Source organism: Euprymna scolopes, chromosome 46 (genome assembly GCF_053919585.1).
Source record: "Euprymna scolopes isolate OS-2025 chromosome 46, ASM5391958v1, whole genome shotgun sequence".
In the NCBI taxonomy this organism is placed as follows: Eukaryota; Metazoa; Mollusca; class Cephalopoda; order Sepiida; family Sepiolidae; genus Euprymna; species Euprymna scolopes.
Window position 1 is genome coordinate 65,884,508 of NC_136527.1, and position 22,674 is coordinate 65,907,181.

Genomic DNA, 22,674 nt, shown 5'->3' on the forward strand with positions numbered 1-22,674 from the left:
GGATGTTGTGATGCTTATAATACGCTGAGGCGAGTCGTAAAAATTTACCTTTTTTCAATATTCTTGGTATTTTGTTTTTTTTTTTTATCAAGAGAAGAAAGATATTTCTGGTACTTACTAAATTGAGGTTCACTGTGTAGTTTTTATCCCAGGGGCGGACTGAGCCATCGGTCCATTCGGATCTGGTCCGAGGGCCCGGCGGCATTGAGGGGGCCCGCCTGACTTGGTCCCCCTTGTGTGTGTTTCTCATGGTAGTGTGGGCTGCCGGACACAACTACGGGCAGATCTGTGACCGTGCAGAAATGAATATTTGGAGAAGAAAAAGTATCATCGTTAGCAATTAAGCTAATTTTGTGAAGAGATAAAAACAAAGTAAAAGAACACGAAGAAACCTTACGAATGAACGCAGTAAAAAAAACAGGAGTGTTTGGGGACTGCTAAGTACAAACCTGGTTCTCAACTAGACTGCTTTTTTGGATCCTTTTTGATTTGCCGCACTTGCACCAGTGCAGTGCACCACTTGTCTGACCGAAAACACCCAATAAATTATTTTCATATTCTAAAACTACTCTGGTGGTCAACAAATATGGCGCCTGTAGTCCGGGGTACCGCCGACTGATCGTTCAATTCTTAGCGAACTCTCCCCTCCCTCTCTCTCTCTCCCATCACCGTCCTCCATAGACACTAAAATTTTCATATGATATTTAGAATTTCCAAAGAAAGGCCACTTTATAAATTCCTGTTGCCATCACCAAGCATTTTAGTAAGTTAAAATATTGACTAATTATTTTGTTTGCATCAGTTACAAATTTGTTAATTTGTTACAAATATTGAGTAAATTTAAATTCGTATTCTGCAATTTCGTAAGCCAATGTTTTTAGAATGCCAATAAGAGCGTTTAACGCGAATTCAAGTAAATTATATATTTAAAAATTTAATCAGTACTATTTTTAAGTTGATGAAGGAGTTAATACTAACAGTCAATTTATGCCAGTGAATGCCATAGATCTTTACACATTCTTTTAAATCACTGATTAATTTTAGTTAAGATATTTATACGTTTATGTGCACTCATTGTAACTTGTTTGCTTTTCAAATATTATTTTACGTATTTAAGTATAGTCACTGTGTTTTGAAAGTCTGTTTTTTTTTAACAGCTTAGAAAAAAATTAAAGAAAAAATCATCACTAAACTCATAGAGAACCAACTTCCAAATATAACTATTATTTGTAAATACGTACCCAAAATAATAAATCAAAATAAAAATTTACGGTTCTGGTTAAAGCTTACCATCAGATCCCGGTGAATCCGGCCGACATACCCAAGACTGCGGTTACAACTCCATTTGGAGCATTTGAATTTTTAACTATGCCCTTCGGTTTGCGAAACGCGGCTAGTACCTTTCAGCGCTTCATGGACGAAGTAGTGCGTGACTTAGACTTTGTCTATAATTATTACCTGAGGAACATGTCACTCACCTCTGCCTACTGTTCGAACGGTTTCAGAAATACCAGGTGAGGATTAACCCTGGTAAATGCGTTTTCGGTGCTTCGTCGCTAGTTTTCCTGGGCCACATTATCAGCCCAGACGGTATATCTCCGTTAGTAGAAAAGGTGAAGGCTCTACAAGACCTTCAACCACCTACTTCACTTCGCCAACTAAGGCACTTTCTTGGTCTGTTGAACTATTACAGATGTTTCATCCCACACTGTGCGGATCTTCTAGCTCCTCTTTCTGACCTGTTACGCAACAGGAAGAAGAAAAACGAGCAAATCTCACTTAATGAGGTCCAACTAGAAGCGTTCAACGAAGTGAAAACAAAGCTAGCGATGACATCCTTACTTGCACACCCCGTACCTGATGCCCAGTATTCTCTGGTCGTTGATGCATCAGGCACAGCTGTAGGTGCAGTGTTGCAACAGCAGCACCAACAACAATTACAACCTCTCGCATACTTTTCGAGACAGCTGAAACCGGCAGAACAATGTTACAGCACGTTTGGCCGCGAACTCCTAGCAATGTACCTCGCAGTGAAACATTTCCAACATTCACTCGAGGGCCGTCAATTTGCGATCTACACTGATCACCGTCCGCTTACATATGCACTGCGTGCTAAGCCGGACAAATATTCTCCCCATGAAACTCGCCACTTGGATTTTGTTTCACAATTTACTAGCGATATCCGACATATTTCCAGTGAACAGAATGCTGCGGCAGATGCTTTGTCTCGCCTTCCCATTAATTCTCTGTCCTCACCATCGGATATCGACTTACAGCAAATTGCCCTAGACCAGCCAAGTTTGGACACTTTGGATCCGTCGTCACCTGAAATTGCAACTTGCAAATTCGCATACCTGCCTGTGCCCACTTCAGACACACAGATCATTTGTGACACCGCAACGGATTCACCTCGACCACTAGTTCCAATGACTCATCGTAGAGTTGTTTTTGACACTCTACACAATCTGGTACACCCCGGATGCAAAGCCACAGTGAAGCTGATTACAGCTAGATTTTTCTGGCCAAATATGAGGCGTGATATCACTGCCTAGACACGTTCCTGTGTATCCTGCCAAAAGTCAAAGGTGCACAAGCATATCCGTGCACCCCTAGGAACATTCAACACCCCAAACCCTCGGTTCAGCCATGTTCACATAGATCTGGTTGGACCATGGCCGGTCAGTCAGGGATTTACTTATCTCCTGACCTGCATAGACCGTTTCACACAGTGGCCTGAGGCCATTCCACTCACAGACATTTTGGCTGAGTCCGTAGCGCGAGCCCTTATATCAGGCTGGATATCGCGTTACGGAGTTCCCACCACTGTAACCACGGATCGTGGTGCACATTTTGAATCCCACCTATTCCAGGAACTTTCCAGAATTCTAGGGATCCAACGTATTCGCACGACAAGCTATCACCCAGCTTCGAACGGGATGATAGAACACTTCCATCGCCAATTAAAAGCTGCACTATATGCTTATCCTGACCAACAGAGATGGAACGAATACGTACCTGTTGTTCTCTTAGGCTGTCGTGCTGCCATTAAAGAGGACCTGGGATACTCTCCAGCCGAACTAGATTATGATGCACCTCTATCGTTGCCAGGTCAAATGCTGAGCCTGATAGAGTCTGCACAAATGGATTCAGCTCTGTACGTTGACAGACTGCGAGCTTATTTCAATAAGCTCCCACCTATGCATACTAGGGAACAGACCATAAAATCTTCGGTCCCAAAGGACATTTCGTCTTGGACTCACGTTTTCCTTAGGAAGGACTCTGTGAAAGCCCCTCTTACTCCACCTTATACCAGTCCTTATCGCGTGCTTTCACGTACTAACAAACTTTTCACCATAGACATCAGTGGTAAAAGAGAAACTGTCTCTATTGACAGAATAAAAAAAGCCTTTCTGGACACGAAAACGCAAGAGCCACACATTCCCCCTACCTACATGCATCATCAACATACACCTGAAGCAAGTACTCCCAATGCAGACAACTATGTTACTACCACGCGTAGTGGTCGTAGAGTGCATTGGGCAAAGAAGTTGTGCAAGACTTTATATATATAAAAAAAAAAATTTTTTTCCCCACACAAAATTTTTTTTGAACAAAGACATTTTCTTCTTTCATAAAAAAATAAAATAAAATCCTTTTTTCTTCATCCTCAGCATGAAAACCCAGCTTTTCACTGAAAAGCAAGAACATTTTCTCATAAAAAAACAACTTTTGTGAACATTTTTTTTTCTCTCTTAACAACTGCTACATTTCTTCTTTATCGGCTTTCCGCCTAAGCAGGGGGTGATGTAGCAACCCCCTCCCCCCCAATGAACTATACTCTCTGGCGGATCAATGCTTCCCTGTAAGTTCTTCGGCCATAGACTGGCCAATCGACAGGCAGGGCGCATTGATCCTACTGTCCCCAAAAAGAGTGCAGGGGACATCCGACAGTCAGCACAGAGCCGCGAGCAAAGACACACCTTCCTCTCCTCCTCACCCAGCACCGACAGTCCGATTTGGACCTGACTCAATAACTTCGAGCTCCACCACTATTATCCCGTTGAATAAATACTTGCAAATGTTTAATGTTAAAAGGATTTTGTCGTTTTTATCGAGGGTTCTAAAAGATAAATAATTAGCTGGGGTACAACTACCCCACTAAAACATTTTGAAGATTATTTCGATCCTCTTTTGAATTAAGTTGTAACTCTTCAAAAATATCGAAACATTCCTCACCGATTATAGAAAGGAAAACAGAGGTCTGATATACTGAATCAACCTCGTTTGACAATCGACTGGCCACAGAATAATTTAAAAAATTTCGTTTAAATTTCCTCCAATTCTTCGCAACATTTCCTGACAGAGACATTTTTTGCCGGGGGCGGTTTATTGGCGTTGAAATTTCTTTGAGACGTAATTTTATTTTATTTTTATTTTTTAAATTATTATTTTTTTTTTTTGTAAAAATAAAACAAACTTACTAGTTTTCTGACGAAACTCTTTTTTTTTTTTTTTTTTTTGTAACTTACTTCGGTTGTCCGGGTTTTTTTGCTGTTTTGATGTCTTTCTTTTTTCTTTTATATATAATTTTTTTTTTCCTTGATCTCACTAAAGCCGTTTCACAAGTAAGTTGGATTCTACCTTTTTAAGCGACTATGCGTGAAAAGAAAGAAAAGGCTTGAAGTTTTGTTCCAAGTTCTGCAGAAGGGCAGGTCCTGTAGAATCAGCAGAAAAGAAAGTCCTGTAAAGTCAGCAGACGAGCAAGTCCCAAAAAAATCACACACACACTAAAGTACTCTTAAAGCTGCAGCAGTTCACCGATCCGATCACACTGACGTCGATCCTAGAAAAAGACGCCCCCATGTTCCAAACACACTCCCTTTATCCTTCCGGCGTTCGTCCTCGGCCAATCAGCAGCCAAAGAACGGTCACGTGGGGCCCAGTCATGATCGCACAATCTACAAGATGAGGACGGCGCCATTTTGGAATTTCTTTCATGTTTCAGCCATGCACGTACGCACACCGTAGGAGCGTTCCAAGGTAAGGCATGACGCGCAGACACGTGGGCGCTTCCTCCCTTCATTTTCTTCGACTCTACACTCACTTCTGACTCCATGTAAGGTTTTGAAGGGTTTAGTATAAGAACAGAACAAAAAGAGAAATATGAAATACGACAGGATTTATTGACTCACTCTTACAGCCCGCGTGGGGCTCGATTACATTACATTTTTTTTTGTCTCTCGTTCCAAAAGAGTTCAATAAGAGGAAAGAGGGTTAACAGTCCAAGGGAGGTAATTCCGATTATTCCACAGAACAACTCTTCAACGCAACAAGTCCTTCAGCATCCTTTGTTTTAAAGTGCATAATTGATGCAATATTTTATATTGGGTTTCAAGTTTTGTCTTACCGCGACAAATATGGAGAAGCTGTTGCAACTGCATTTGATAAAAATAATCAGAACAATGCTGGAAATTTTTTAGAGGCTATAAAGCTTCTTGCAGAGTACAATCCACACCTACAGGAACATTTGAAGAAGGTGGTTTTGCAAGCCAAACAAAAAAATCCATCTAAGAAAAGACGCGGGAAATTTGTTACTTTTTTAAGTAAAATAACTGTCAATAAGATAATAAATATCGTTTCAAAAATTTAAGGGCATTTATGAAACTGCCTGTGGTTTTGTTGTTCGTGCAAATTATAAATTAGGAGAAGTGAAACTATTTGTCCCTATTAGCTTCTCAATTTCAACCACCAGATCTAATCGTTCAGCACCGGAACATATCACAGACGAGAAGATAATTTTTTAAGTTTTATATTATAATACAGTAATTGATGCTGTGCTCTCCAGTATGCTAACTAGATTTTAATTTCATGAGAAACTCTACAGGCAAGTTTCCTGCTTTGACCCAAACAGGTTTTCTGAAATTTTGGTATGCGCACAAAACATTGAGCTAGGTTTGATTACTAATGCAATACTAGAAATTGACATAGTGGAAGTGGCACTACAGAATGAACTGATTTCATTTGCATCAAGCTACAAAGACTTGAAAAAAGGACTGCTAGAAAATATAAATGGCAATGAAAATGATTCAGACAGCTTGGATTCAGAGGAGGAGGATACAAACGCTACTCAATCATAATATAAACGCATATCTTAAATATAGTGGGGCGTGATAATTAGAATCGTTAATAGTAAGAATCGTGTATTTTGGAGGGAATCGCATCATTAAATAAATACCTTAGATTTTCGATTCCTTCATTGTGTTTATCTTAAATTAGTCTGATATTGAAAAAAAGCACCTTTTTTCCATATTTCTAACCGGTAAGAGAGAAATGTAACATTTTATAAAATAACTAGCTATAAAATGTAACCAAAGAAATACGTTATTAAAATTTATTTCTTTAATCTTACTCTTTTTTTCATTATTTTTTTTAGTTTAAAGTTATTATCTCTAAAACAAAAATTAACTGTAAAAAATTGGGAAATGGGGTCCATTGCGTTTCCAGTCTGAGGGCCCATAATACTCTCAGTCCGCCCCTAATCCCCGCTGTATAATGGGTCAGGATGAGAACTAATTATTTAGACTGACCAATTATGCGACTCCCTCTAAATGTTACTGCATGAGAAATTGACCATTTAAGAACTTAGAAAGGGGCAATAATGCAACTCCCTCTAAATGGTATTGCTGGAGAAACTGACCGTGGATGGAACTGAAGTAGACATTAACAGTAGCCATTTAAATCGGAAGATCTTTACGCGGGGTCGATGGAGAAATGATATGCAACTAATGTGGGCATACTGTAATTTTATGCGGTGTGCATGTTTGGAACTCTACAAAGTAATTTTTCAAGGGGGAATTTCTACAGTCAAATTATTATATATGGAGATTAGTAGTAGTAGTAGTAGCAGTAGTTATGTTATATATTGGAATTTGAGTGCGTGTATGTGTCAGTATTCTCTATCCAGTGCCTCTTCACTATCTGAACCTAAGTTATATTTGTGACCTATTTGAGTTCTTTCCATGATCGTCTAAATGTTCGTATGCGGGTGTGTATGTCATACATGTATTAGACAAAACTTTTCTTTGACTGTGTCATTGATCTTGTGGCTACCTGCGTGTCATCTGTTCTTGGAGCGAAGCTGGAAACTGTTTCAATGAATGCATTTCCCTCCAAAAGGATGGTTAGTTTTATATATAATTTTCATTCACTTTCCAGGTGTCGACTCAGAAGCATGGAAAATGAGGATCATTGCGTATGGTTAATTATCATCTCCAATTTTAAGACACGTCATCTCCCTCCCAAGTGGGGGGGGGGAGACAACCGTAAACCCATCTTCTTTATATCCAACTTCCAACTCTATATCCAGCTAACCAGATCTCATCCTTCCAGTCCATTATTTTATTTATAGTTTTGACAAAGTTTATCAAAACATATTCACATCTCATCTCTTGTTTATCTCGACAGTTGGATAGATAGCTAGATCGATAGATATCACTTAGATATTAGATCGACAAAAAAACTTGTCCAGATTATCGTTTTGACAAAGTTTATCAAAGCATATTAAAATCTCATCACATATCATCTCTTGTTTATCTCGACAGTTGGATAGATAGCTAGATCGATATAGATAGATAGATAGATCAATACAGATTACAGAGATACTAGATCGACAAAAAAGATAAATAACAGATAATTTCTCGTGTTCCCAATTACATAAAAGTAGTAGTAGAAGCAGTAGGAGTAATGTATTCCATACAAACCCTTTTCTTAATTGGAACGCCACCTGCATCATATTATGACAGGTGAAGAAGATATATCGAATAACTTTCTGTAGGAAACATAAGATGTAAGTAACTTTCTTTCAGGCAGAGAGAGATCACTTTCCTCACAGAAGCCTGGGCTATACTCTCAATGTATCTGTTCAAACTCATCTTCCCTGTGAACGTTAAGCAGAGGAGTTGGAAAGAAGTATTTTTAGGTAATGTACCTTGTGCCACAGCTATTGGTGGTTAAGAAGGTTTATTGTAATTATTGAAGGAAACAAGCGTAGTCTTGGCAGCACTGAATGTGACCATCCATTTTTGTCCCAATTCCACTCGATTTCCAGAAGGTCAACCTATAGTGTTTCTGCCATTTCCTTATATATGTGTTCATTCCTTAGACATGTGTTTTCCCCTCGTAGCTTTTATAGAGTCAGCAAATATACCCATCTTAGAGACAATTATATCCAGGAGGTCACTTATGAATATTAGGAATAGACCACCGAGGTTCACCCACATTTATATCATATTGTTTGGATGTACGACCATCGAGTACAACCTTGATTCGTCTCTTACTTATGAAGGATTTAATTCTGTTAAGTATAAGGCTAGTGATACCGTATAATTTGCGTTTCCTGAGAAGACTATGATGCCATATCGTGTCAAAGGCCTTAGATATAGCAGTATCAGAATTTTGGGGGAATTTTTGACACCCCTAACAGAAAACTGCGAATAAAATATAGAAAACTCGTAATTTCTCTTTCTAAAGTGGGTTATTTATTTTCTTTATAGAATATGCTTCCAAAATAAACTATTTAAGTTGTTTAAAAAATAATAGAAATATTATTTTTCATTGTTTAAAAAACAGTGTTTACAAAGTGCGTGCGTGCGTGCGCTCTGGGAGCCATTTTGTTACGTAATGAAATCAATTGATTTTTATGAGATGAATATTTTTCAATTTTTAAACTTTAAAAATCTATCAAAATTTTCCTATTCGTTCAATTGTTACGTTTTTTTCAGGGTGAATGTAAAATTTTATGCTCTTTCCGATAAACTAAATATAATATTTTAGACAAACGTTGTTTTATAAATTCACCCCCCCATTTTGGAATGTCTATGAGAATTTTAATAATTAATTTTGGTCGGCACGTTTTATATATCACAAATTGAAGATAAAACATGAATAAATAAAATACTCAAATTTAAAACAACAAAAAAATATCACTTATCTGTAAATTTACCGGTAAAGTCCAAAATGTAAATCCTTCTTTTTTCGATAACCACGTGTTTTTTTTGGGGGGTTTTTTTTTTATTTACGTGGAAGCTTAATTTTTGTTTAGAATGTTCCAGTCATTAATGGTCGATCAGTTTATATTTTTATATTTAATTCCTGGGTTCCTTTTTTTTCGATATAAAAAAAAAAAGACGAAACCCGATAATGCAGATTTATACTATAATAAAAAAAAATTGAAGTGCTTGGTTTCCTACGCATCCATTAATAATCACATACTTGTGCATTAGCATGAAATCTGTTATAGAAATCAGTGGACGTTATTTGGATATAAAGAAATACTAGAGGATTAACAAAAATGCATGATTCTTTATCTGGTGATGATAGTCGTCATTAAGGTTACATGTGCTTACCCAATCATTCCATTCTTTTGAGGATGATACGAAGTCATGATTAGATAATAATATAATTTACAGCTGCTTTGGTTAGAATTGGCTACTTCTAGCTGAAATGACAAAAGAAGGCGATACTGTGCAGTTATATCAGTTAATGAGCAAGCTTCTGTCAATATTTTATTTCTATCAATGCTGCATTTTAATACGAATAATATGAAAAGAAAGAGTCCATAGTGTTTTTACTGGTAAAAAAGGATTACCAATATCCACATGTGCTGTTAAAGTAATCAGACGACGGCAAATCAAGTCAAGTCATTGATTTATGTTTTGTAAATGTGCATATGCATATAATAGTGTGTGCGTGAGCTGGCAATTGTAGTAAGTAACATGCAAAACGAAAATATAATAGTACATGAGTTGGCAATTGTAGCAAGTAACATGCAAAAGGAAAGGGGTGTAATATATTTGTTAACATTGTCTTCGATTTTTTTGTCTCAATTGTATTAGGAAAAATCTGGTGGATGCAAAAGAGCAATTCTGACCAATTAAAAAATCTACAAGAATATAAATTATAGTAAAAGACTTTATAAAAATATTGTTTTTCTACTTTTTTAATTTTAGTTCAGGTACTTCTTTCCCAAACCAACACTAGATTTCTTTATCAATTACATTTTTATCTGCGTATATATTTAATAAATATTGCTGACTTCTTTAGATCAGGATTGTTTGTTTTAGTTGCGTATTTACATTAACGTTTTAATTTGTATAAAATCAATGCAAGATGAAGAAACATTACTTTCAGTGTGTAGTCATGCAAAGAAAGTCTTATGTAGATTTCGAATAGTAATTATGGCATTTGGGTGTGTTTCAAAGGAGAAGTATCCGCATGTCACTATTGTCTAGCATTCGATTTCTATACTTTCATGTGTATTTAAATTTCCTTTCTTCAAAAATTATTTGCTGCATATTTTAAAAGAATAGAGTTTCACTTTTGTGTGTTTGTTGCTATTTGTATGTGAAGTTTACAAAAGTATAAAAGAAACACTAAAAATGTTCAGTTCTCTTCAGTATGAGTTTCGACATGTTTATTTAATTTATTTTTTTCCCAAAATGATTTACCACAAACTTTACAACAATATGGCTTCTCCCCAGTGTGCATTTTCATGTGTCTATTCAATGATGATTTCTGTGTAAAGGAATTTGCGCACACCTCACAATCGTATGGTTTATCTCCAGTATGACTTTGCATATGTATAGTTAATTTCCCACTTTCGATAAATGATTTGCTGCATATTTCACAAGAATATGGTTTCTCTCCAGTGTGTATTCTAATATGCTTTTTCATGGATTCCATTCGTGCAAAAGATGCCCAACACACGTCACAAGAATATGGCTTTTCTCCAGTATGACTTTGAATATGATTAGTTAGATTCTGTTTAGTTGTATATGATTCACCACACGCAACACAAGAATATGGTTTTTCCCCAGTGTGTATTCTTATATGTGTCTTTAAGCCTGATTTCTGTGAAAATGACGCTCCACACACATTGCAAGAGTGTGGCTTTTCACCAGTATGCGTTCGAATATGTAATTTTAAGTTTCTTTTCTCCATAAATGATTTACTGCATATTTCACAAGTATATTGCTTGTCTTCAGTGTGTATTCGTACATGGTTTTTCATGGTTGACAATAGTGCAAATGCCATTCCACACACGTTACATGAATATGGCTTCTCTCCAGTATGTATTCTCCTATGTTTTTTCATGATTGACATCTCTGCAAATGACATCCCACACACATCACAAGAATATGGCTTTTCTCCAGAATGACTTCGAATATGAATAGTTAGATTCTGTTTAGTGGTAAACGATTTACCACATACATCACAAGAATATGGCTTTTCTCCAGTATGACTCCGGATATGTATTTTTAAGTTTCCTTTCTCCAAAAATGATTTACCGCATATTTCACAAGAATATGGTTTCTCTCCAGTATGTGTTCTAATATGGTTTTTCATAGTGGACAATAGTGCAAAAGACAGCCCGCAAACATCACAAGAATAGGGCTTTTCTCCAGAATGACTTCGAATATGTATAGTTAGATTCTGTTTAGTTGTATAAGATTTACCACATATAACACAAGAATATGGTTTTTCTCCAGTGTGTATTTTTATGTGTGTCTTTAAGCCCGATTTTTGAGAAAATGATATTCCACACACATCACAAGAATATGGCTTTTCTCCAGTATGACTCCGGACATGCATTTTTAAGTTTCCTTTCTCCAAAAACGATTTACCGCATATTTCACAAGTATATTGCTTCTCTTCAGTGTGTATTCGCATATGTTGTTTTAATCTTGCTTCCTGCGAAAATCCTCTTCCACATATATCACAACAAATTTCTTTCTCTTCAAATTTTAACTTCGACATTTTAGCAGAATCTTTGTTTCTCTGTAAATAAAAAATAAGAATTCTATCAGACCAAGAGTACGAGCAGAATTGTTTCTCCTTAGTTATATTTTTAAGTAAGTGTTGTCAAATGTTCAAAGGATTCCATGGTTGAAATGTAAACGATATTAATGTTGAAACTGTACATTATAATTTGGGAAGATCAGCTGTGGCAGATGAGTAAATTAAGATTACATCTTTGCCTTTAATTATTTTTTAAAACTAATTAACTTTTGACATTCAGAGCATATCGATCATTTCCGTTTTGTATGGTTTTCATTGTCCTGTTTTACTTAATCCAGTTTACTCTTTAAGAATGAATTTTCTAATTGGAGTATTTGTAAAACGAACAGAAAATAAAAATAGATTTTGATGTACAATTTGCCAATGTCAACAGTATTATAGGAATTGACACATGAAGATATTATACATATGTAAAATAGACTTGAATAGCAATTCATATTATTAAATTAATAATTTATTTTATTTTGATCACAGATTCTATAATGTTCTATCAAGACTTCATTATAAGCAAAAGAAAATCGGAAACAGATTTACAACGTCCGTTAAGATTGACAAATGAGTAAATGAAGATTACATCTTTATGTCTAATTATTTTTAAAAGTTATTCAGTAACCTTTCAAATACCATCATTTCGAACATTTACGTTTTGTATGGTTTTCTTGTCCTGTTTGTGAAATCGTAATCCCTTTAAATCTTTAAGAATGCATTTTCTAATTGCAGTATCGGTAAAACAAACAGAAAATAAAATAGATTATGATATAAATTTCCCAATGTCAACAAGATTGACACATGAAGATGTTATAGCTTTAGAAAATAGATTTGATTATTAAATTACATTATAAAGAATATTAGGTAAGTATAGTCGTCTGAGCTTTAGAAAATAAAAATAGATTATGATGTATAATTTGCCAATGTCAATAGTATGATAGGAATTGACACATAAAAATTCATATTATTAAATTGCATTATTCAGGATATTAGGATGCAAGTGTAAATCGATTGTCCAATACTTTACAAAAAGCCACTTTTCTGGCCTCGTTTCTTTACTTATTCATAATAACAGGGTCTGAATCTTGTGTAGCAAATGCTAATATATGACCTCAAAAACACTTATCACCTCATTTGAATGGTTGGCATAGGATTAAACCATCGACCCCCAAACAAAACAGATTTTACTATAAAATAACATTAACAATGCATTTTATGCACTACATCCGCTGAAAACAAAAAAATATAAAGCATAAAGAAACTAGTAAACAAAAAAGCCGCTGGGATGATCGCTGTATTTTATGACAAATTTCTTTGTGAATCTGAATCCACAGAGCAGTACTGTGATACAAGCTTTCAAGACTTTTCAACCTGCAAATTATCGACCCAGACATCTCTTACTATTCCTCACTTATACGATAGAATTATTAATCAACCAAGCGAAACTTCCTCAAACAATAAGACTAATATTTTAAATCAAAATAAAGTCCCAGATAGTATTTGATACATTCATATTTTTAAATACAAATAAAGTCCCAGATACTATTTGATACATTCAAACAAAGATATAGATATTATCGTAACCCCTCGTATTGCTGCCTCGTCGTATACCTTGGATTGTTCATTTCTTGCCAGATCGTCATTTTCTCATTGGCGACTGTTAGTGGACCACACACGCATGGTTTCACAAAAGTACAAATATGAGCAAAGAAAGGAAAATCACAAACGCCAATGTTCACATATAAATTGACTGTTGCACTTGTGAGTGTGTGTGCGTCATTTGCCCGTCCTATTTAACTGTTCAACTGTAGTCCTTATCAACTCCCATCCGACGTCCAGCGCATCTAGATGTCAACTGACTGTCTCTTCTGTCTTGGTATATCAGGTTGCCCACCCCACCCGGGCTACCAGAAGCTGCCCTTTCTTGTTTTATCAGTAGGTTTCTATTCTGTTACGGCTCGGCTATCTCCACAGGGAACTGTAGAGATATGATCGCAACGATAATAAAAAAAAAATTTTCTTCCGGGATTAAAACGTAAATAAATACGGGAAGGGATTATCCAAATTCTTCAGGTAAAACATAAGGCAGTAAAACAAAAGGCCGATGGAAATTATGGATGTAAATGTATTTATAACAACACAAAAATAAGTAAATAATTTTGATTATTTTTGATAATTTAAGGAAGTAATGTATAAAAGAAAATAAATTGTCTTGATCAAGAGAGAATGTTCAAGAAAAATGCCACATGTCAATACGACATTTTCATACTGGTTATTGTCGTCTGCTCAGTTAAAACAAAGAGAGTAAGGGATATATATATATATATATATATATATATATATATATATATATAGAAATAGAGAGAGAGAGAGAGAGAGAGAGAGAGATTTTGCTTCACTCACTGTCTTAGCGACTTTACTTCTTCTTCCTATCCCATTTCCTAAAAAAAAAAGAAACCAAATATATCAAATAGACTTACTACTAATCATATCTGTTCCCAGTGTCGCCGTTGTCGGCTGCTTTCCTCAGCAGCGAGGAGCAGACTGTCTCTTTTGTCATTGCTAAGCGTGCAGGTTAAAACGACCCCCTCTCTCTATATATATATTTTCACCTCTCGCTCTCTATACAGCCTGCCAGCGTTCGCTAGCTGGTTTCTTCCTTTCTTTTCTTTCTTTCTCCTCTACTGTCAGTGCTCGTTAGCTATTCTTTCATTTCTTTTTCTTTTCTATATATCTCTTCATATCCTCTCTCGTTGTGATTTTTTCTTGTTTTTTTTTTTCTGACTGAACGCAGACGACAGTACAATTGATGAAAATAAAACAAAAACAAACTCCTATTCTCTCTCGATTTTGAATATATAAAAGAATAATTAATTATATTTTTTACTAAAAATGTAACAATTGTTATTGTTTGCAATTTCCTATTGTTGATTGTAGGATATTTCCGATTTCTTTGTTTATTCTAAGCTATTTCCTATCTATTGTTTTGTAGGATATTTCCGATTTCTTTGTTTATTCTAAGCTATTTCCTCTTCCTTTGTCTATTCCCCACTCTCAACACTTAGTAGCTCAAATCCACCCCAGGGATACTTTATAATACCACACACCTCCCATACCCAACTTGTCATTTATTACATAAATCACAGAAACAGAAAATCATATCAACATAAATTACATAAAATTCATACATATTACATGAATAATGAAACACCAAAGATATGTCCTTCACTTAAAAAAAAAAAACAGAAACAAAAAAGCAGAAATTCGGCACATTATTTCCAAACCAGGGCCACAGGTGTGCACCCAACTCTCTCGGTATTCCAGGGGTATTTGAATACCCTTAAAAAACTCTTCAAAGCAATTCTTTTTTTGACTGGCTCCAGACAACTGGTACAGCTTTTCATACCAGAGAGAGAAAATCAACCTCGCCCCTCCATCGAGGTAGAAAAAAAAAACAGGAGGAATTTTAACCACCTCCAAAATAACAGGCATTCTGCCATTTTGCCTCAACCTCCCAAAAATAAACAGGAGGAATTTTAACCACCTCCAAAACATTTCGCCCCAACCCCTAAAAAATAAAATCACGAGGAATTTTAATCACCTCAACTGTAACAGGCATAGTGCCACTCTCCTCTCTCCGTTTCTCTCCCCCCGCCAAAAAAAATCAGGAGAATTTTTTTTGTCATCTCCAACTGGGAAAACGTTGTGCACACACCCCTAAACCTGTCTGGTCTCTCACTATCAAAACTGTTTTGATGCAGGATGAGACCATAGCAAAAGCTGCTTCAGCTTACATTGACAAGACGAGTAACTGCAGTAATCAAAGGATGGGACGACATGGTGGATGATGATTCTCTCCAGTAAATGATGTAATGAGGCAGGGATCTGATCCTTCACAACAGACATTCGCGGCCATAACAGATCAATTAACAACTGACCAGATCCGTACAATACATCAGCAGAGTGGACATCCCGGAATTCGGAGGACAACATATTTTGTCCGCCGAGTGTGTCCTTCAACTACAAGAGCATCAATCAAGGCAGCCATTTTTGTTTCTTTCTTCTTCATTCATTTCATTCCACAACCGACCCGTTGAATTATGCACACGTGCTAATTAGGTAAGTCACGCGTTTCCCTACACTACTATTCTCTCAAAATGGTTCAATATGCTTGTCTCAGTCCTGTTTAATGGAAACTTTGTTTATATTCTAGAAAGTCTGGTCTTTTTTATTGGCTTTTGCAGTTTTCGTTCAATAGCTGATCTATTTTCTGTTGTAACTTAATGGTTCTGTCAAATTATGAATAAAAAGGGAGAAAGGGTAGAGACATTTTCTAACCTTGAAATCTTTCCTCTATCTCTACACATCTACTATCAGACCATCTATGTAGTACCGTTGTCATATTTTCGTCTTATTATTTCTATTTTATTGAAGATTTTTGATAACTTGCAGAAATGTATCTGGCCTGCTTTGGGTAGGAATAATTCAGGAGAGGGTAGAGACATTGACATTTTAAAGGCATTCAAAAAAGTGTGGCATCCTGGACTTCTACATAAACTTTGAGATTATTATATTGGTGGTAAAGCTGTTGACATTAGATGTTTCTTCCTGATCAATGGTTATGAATAACTAGATCTTCATTTGCTTTTCCTGTCAATGCCAGTGTTTGACAAGGGTCTATTCAACTTCCAACACTGTTTTTTTTTCTTTATATAGAGGACGATTACGAAAATTAACATTTACACTGACAACAGCACCCACTATTCTGGTATGGTTTCTCGTCCATTTTCCTTGAAATATGCAGCTGGTGTTGGTTCAGTTACAAATTTGGGTAAAAAAGGGCTTGTTTCGTTGTTGTTGACTCAGCTATTGTCTTTCAATCGTATACATGTCCCTTTTTCTTCCTGAGATTCTTATGAGTGGCTCTGCTCTCAATGATTAACGTTAAAACTTCTCGTCTTTCTCCTCAAATCTTTGAATTCCTATATTTAATCTATTACTCTTTCTGCTACTCATAAAATCAGTATTCTATTTCGCTTTAAACATTTTCTAACACTGAAATCTCTTCTCTATCTCTACAAATCTACTATCACACCATCTGTATCGTATTTTTGTCATATTTTCGTCTTATTATTTCTGTATTATTTGAAGATTTTTGATAACTTGCACAAACGTATCTGGCTTGCTTTGGGTAGGATTGAAACTGCTATCTTCAGGCAATTCTCACTGGGAAGCATAGAGATTCAACGTCTCTATCCACTGCACTAAACGTGGCGAGGCGACAACAACTATGAATGGCAGTAATTGCTGAGAATGCAGTTAGGAGATTCGGAGTTCCTATCCAATCACAGTTACCATCTGACGAAGGCCAAAGGAATAGTTCGCCAAAACACCCCGAAACAATAACTAAGATGAGGATAATAGTCCGCAATAAATTAATATTTCTGTCTTATTTGAATATTCTTGATAATTTGCAGAAACGTATCAGCAATGTAATTGGTCCCTTTCTTCTCTATAGCAATCTTTCTCTCACAAACATGATGTTTCTAGTCTCAGTCTTTTCTATTAATATTATTATGACATGTGTTTGTCAGAATTATCTGATCTATTCCTACGTTTCTATTTGTCCTGCTTGTTTAACTCGTACATCTTGTGGTCGCCATCAGTTCGTTGCTTTAATATCCAATTATAATACAGCTTTCTATTACAGTAGATTTTTTCCAAAGGATTTTAAGGTTGTGAAACTCCCTTCCTGCTTACTGTTTTCCTCCTACCTACAACCTAGGTCTTTTCAAGACTAAGATCAATAGGCATATTCTGTATTTGCAATAATCATCTTTGTTTTTGCTAGCTGCATAATTACTTGGCTTCATGCCTTGTCTCAAGCAATATCCATTAAAAAAATTACTGGACAAAAGTTAAGGAACGATCATGTTAATACATGTTGGTGAACAACATATCAACAAAATTTTATATTTGCTAAGAATTACATTATTTTCCATGACTTTTTTGCATCTTCGGCCGCATCATCTAATTTATTCATGAAAAAAAAAAACCTGCAATAATTCTCTTTTATTCATCTTGTAGTAGCTCCAATAGGTGATCTGGATTTTTTTAGTTTCATTTCTGAGGTGTTTATTTAATTAACTTCCAAACATTTTCTATTAAATTTGGGTAGGAGCTCTGTGCTCTAAATATCATTAGGGTTATTTCTTTCACAAACTTTTCACAAACTTCTGAACGTTCTGTCAATTTGCATTGTTCTGCATGAAAATAGGCGATTCATAAAAATGATGTCATCTTGCTACCATATGCTATTGAAGAAGCTTGCCAAGTATGCACATGAAAAGGCCAACTCATACAGATGAAATCATTCCCCAGCCTATCCCATTGCCATCATCAAACTTAACAATTTTATTGACACATTAAAAAGACAGTCTTTCACTCATTCTATGACAAACATAAGTTTTGTCTTCATAAATAAATAAATCACTGAAATGAACTGTATCCAATCATGTGTTAAGTGTGCCTTTGGATTTCGATTCGAAATGAACATCTTCGACGCTGCATCCAATCTTGCATTTTTTAACTTCTGAACAATCCTTTTTTCTTTATATCTTATTACCTGGTTCTTCATTAAATTTACACAAATTTTTATTTATTTTCATTAATGTACAGTATGTAAATTCTTAATTTTGTGTAATGCTTAATGATTGAAAAAAATGAATATCTTATATCTTAAATAAGAATATACATGCCCTTTAAAAAGTTTATTCATTCTTTTATTAGCAGTGTCAGAAACTGACATTCAAAATGTATGACAAAAAATTTAATAATCCGAACTCCTATCTTTCCAAGCTTATAACTACTTGAAAAATGTAATTTAAACCTTTTTTTTTTCAATTAAAGGAGCAAAGACCAAAATTTTTAAAAAAATAACAGGTTTAATAGCAAATTATGCAATATTTGTTTTTTTAAATCGTTTTTTTTTAAAGATTTAAAGAAAATCAACGTATTTTTACTTGCTTCGATAAACAATAATCATATATAAATGCTAAAAAATAACTTACCTATAAAAAATACTATTCCATGGGTAATTCCTTTGTACATTGTTAAGAATTTATCCATATTTATATTTTAAATTCCATGTATTTTTTAAATAAAAGAATTTTTTAAAACAACTAGTTGAAAACCCTGCCATTATGTAAGCACTATAACGGTGTTTAGCTAAATGCCGAACTGGTGTTTCTTTTTGTTTTGAACTACGGATGAATAGAAGGACGTAAAAACCACATGTTCGCGTTAGCCTCTAGCCTTGTTCGTGAAGAAATTTTAGTCTCCATAGTTGAAAACTAGTCATATTTTACTTATAAGTTTTTGTCTTTAAAAAAAAACAGTCAAAGAATTTTTTTTCTTTCTTTTCTCAAAAGAATACATGAGTTTTTGAATTAATATATTTTATTTCCACTTTATGGAGTGATTTTTATTTAATATCTAAAATAAAATAAAAAATTGAATGAAATAGAAATAATTTTTGTAATAAAATAAAACTTTCTGTAAGAAGATTATAAGGTTTCACTTAAAAAAAATCAATGTTGTTTTTTTAAAAAAAGGCTTTAAAGTTTGAACTTTACAGGTAAATTTGCAAATAACTGTATTTTTTCTTTTAAATTAGCTTATTTTATTTACTGGTCTTTTATCTTTAATTTGTGATATATAAATTTGAGGTGAAGAAATTAATTATTTTCATTTTAATAGACATTTCAAAAAGGGGGGGATTTAAAAAAAACAACCCTTTCTAGAATATTATATTCAGTTTATTGGAAAGAGCATAAAATTTCATAATGAACCTGAACATATCGTAAAAATTGAACACATAGAAAAATTTTGATAGATTTTTAAATTTTAAAAATTGAAGAAAAAAAAAACTCGTAAATTCAATTGATTTCAGGCATGAAGGCGCACAGGCATTTTGTAAACACTGTTTGTTTTTTTAATAAAAGATCATATTTCTATTATATTTTAAACAACTTTAATAGTTTATTTTGGAAGTATATTCCATAATGAAAATAAACACACCACATTAAAAAGAGAAATTACAAGTTTTTTTTTATATTTTATTCGCAGTTCTTTGTTAGGGGTGTCAAAAATCCCCCCCCCCCAATTACACTTAGTACAGCATGTAAATGTTTAATTTTAATGAATGTTTAATAAATTAAAAAATATGAATATCTTACATCTAAAATAAGTAGAGCTCGAAAAACATACAGTGTTTTTACCGATGTATTGGAAAATTCAAAATGGCGCCCGACTTTCTCCTTAACACGGTAAGTTTGGGAAAAGGTGTTATAAATAATAAACTAGACAAAATACTATTAAAAAACCACCGAATATATGTCAACCTATGCCACGGTAACATATATTGAGCGAGTTTCTAACAGTATTTTGTCTAGTTTTATATTTATAGCACCTTTTCCCAACCCTACTGTGTTAAAGAGAGAGTCGGGTACCATTTTGAATTTTCCAATACATCGGTAAACACTGCATGGTTTTCGAGCTGAATAAACATGTTACATTGAATAAAAACACAAAAACTATATCCAGTTTGGTAGAAAAGTAACTTATCTTGCCTTTGAAAATATTTATTTGTTATATATTTGTTTTTTGACAACTTTTTCGAATCTATGTGTACAGTAATACAAACCCGAGAATCATTCTATCACAGAGTGTAGATCGACTTCCGGTTTATGTTATTGCAGATAAGAATGAGTTAAACTACACGATTGCAAAAGAAAAACAGAAAAAATATATCGAATTGCAGAGAATTCTGTATTACCATTCTTCGTTTATATGCAAATACGGAATGTTGACTCATTTTTAAATCATATCAGAGCAAAAAGGAAACGTAATGGTTTGGACGCGCCTCTATAGTAAAAAAGAGCATTTAAAAGTATTTAAATTCAAATGATACTTACATTTTGTTTGGCAATCTGTTTTCAACAAAGAAAGAATAATAAAATGATAATAAAATGTGTTAATTAAAACGAGATGAGTTTGACGCGTGGAAGTTGACATTGAAAATGGCGACCGGAAAAGCAATTTCGCAGAAAATTAAAATAATTATTTATATTTATTATGGTTTCTAATTTTTTATTACTTCTTTATCGTAACGTGTTAGTTATATATTACGATTTTATTGCTAAAATGTATTAACATCTTTTTAACAAAAAAACAAACAAAAAACACACCTAATTGTTAAATGAAAAAAAATCAAATCACTTAATATGAGTTGGGATAAAAACAAAGATTTTGCTGAGTGTTTGTATGGAGAAAACGATTTATTCATAAATCAAATTGAACAACAAGAACGAACATATAAAAATGTGAATATTGAATCAGTTTATGTTATTATTTATTTAATGTCAGTGTGTTCAGAAGCTTAGAAAAACAGAAGTCTTACCGCGATAGATGTATTAGAATTTTTGTAGGAATTTTTGACACCCCTAACACGAAACTGCGAATAAAATATAAAATTCGTAATTTCTCTTTTAAAAGTGGGTTGTTTATTTTCTTTATGGATTATACTTCCAAAATAAACTATTAAAGTTGTTTTAAAAGTATTAGAAATATTTTTTTTTAAACAGTAATGAAATTAATTGAATTTTACGAGCTCAGTATTTTTCAGATTTTAAAATTTTAAAATCTATCAAAATTTTTCTATTGATTCTATTTTTACGATATTTTCAGCGTCAATGTGAAATTTTATGCTCTTTCCAATAAACAGAATATAATGTTTTAGACGAACGTGTTTTTTTTTAAATTCACGGCCACCCCCATTTTCAAGTGTCTATTAAAAAGTAAACAGTTAATTTACTCACCAAAGTTTTATGTATCACAAATTGAAAATAAAAGATCAATAAATAATATATTCAAATTTAAAACAAAAAAAGTGGTGTTTTTTAGAAATTTACCTGTAAAGTCCAAAGATTAAAACCTTTTTTTTTTTTTAAAAAACATGTTTTTTGTTTTTTTCTTTTTTTTTTTAAATGAAACCTTGGTCCTTGCTCCTTTAATTGAAAAAAATTAGGGCTTGAATTACATTTTTCGAGTAGTTATAAGCTTGGTAAGGCAGGGGGTCGAATTAATTCACGCATCCCATTTTGAAATGTCTATTAAAAAGTAAATAATTAATTTACTCACCAAAGTGTTATATATCACAAATTGAATATAAAAGATCAATAAATAATATATTCAAATTTCAAACAAAAAAAGTAGAGTTTTTTAGAAATTTACCTGTAAAGTCCGAAGTTTAAAACGTATTAAAAAAAAAATCATGTTGTTTTTGTTTTTTTTTAATGAAACCTTTGTCCTTGCTCCTTTAATTAAAAAAAAAAATTACGGTTATAAGCTTGGAAAGATGGGGTGGAATTACTAAATATTTTTTATGAAATTTCTGACACACCTAGTGCAGCGAGTGAGTTCAGGCCAAGAAAAGGAAAAACAAAGATGGTGGCCAGCATTTTATTACGTGCGTTCTCGCAAAATCTTGTGTGCATGAAGCTGAAAACTGCAAAATACGAGCTTCATTTTTCGGTGCTGGAGAGAGATTCCAGATCTGGCAGGAGAGTAGGTGCAATGGGAGTGGAGATTCTTCTTTCTCGGATTTATTCCCTTTTGTGTGTTTGAGGAGACCCCCCCCCCTTGGAAGGTGCAAGCTATTTCGGCAATGGCCAATGCTGGCTTAAGAAACATGATTAAGCTTTTTAATGGCGACGGAGATGTGGTGACGTGGCTTAAAAAAGTGAACCTTGTGGCAAGGATTCAATGTTG

The 22,674-nt window shown here is 34.2% G+C and overlaps 2 protein-coding genes across 2 annotated transcripts in view; both read right to left on the reverse strand.

The window, feature by feature from the left end:
- The window catches only part of LOC145271460 (uncharacterized), a 34,543-nt gene extending 13,606 nt beyond the window's left edge, over positions 1-20,937 (reverse strand). Inside the window, exons 1-2 of the mRNA XM_080126982.1 lie at positions 20,820-20,937; positions 119-286 (exon numbers count right to left, since the gene is read on the reverse strand). The gene's annotated coding sequence lies outside the window, so the exon portion shown is untranslated. The remainder of the gene's footprint in view (positions 1-118; positions 287-20,819) is intronic.
- The window catches only part of LOC145271459 (uncharacterized), a 43,379-nt gene continuing 23,763 nt past the window's right edge, over positions 3,059-22,674 (reverse strand). Inside the window, exon 2 of the mRNA XM_080126981.1 lies at positions 3,059-11,835. Coding sequence (XP_079983107.1) covers positions 10,441-11,814 — 1,374 coding nt within the window. The 5' untranslated portion in view covers positions 11,815-11,835 and the 3' untranslated portion in view covers positions 3,059-10,440. The remainder of the gene's footprint in view (positions 11,836-22,674) is intronic.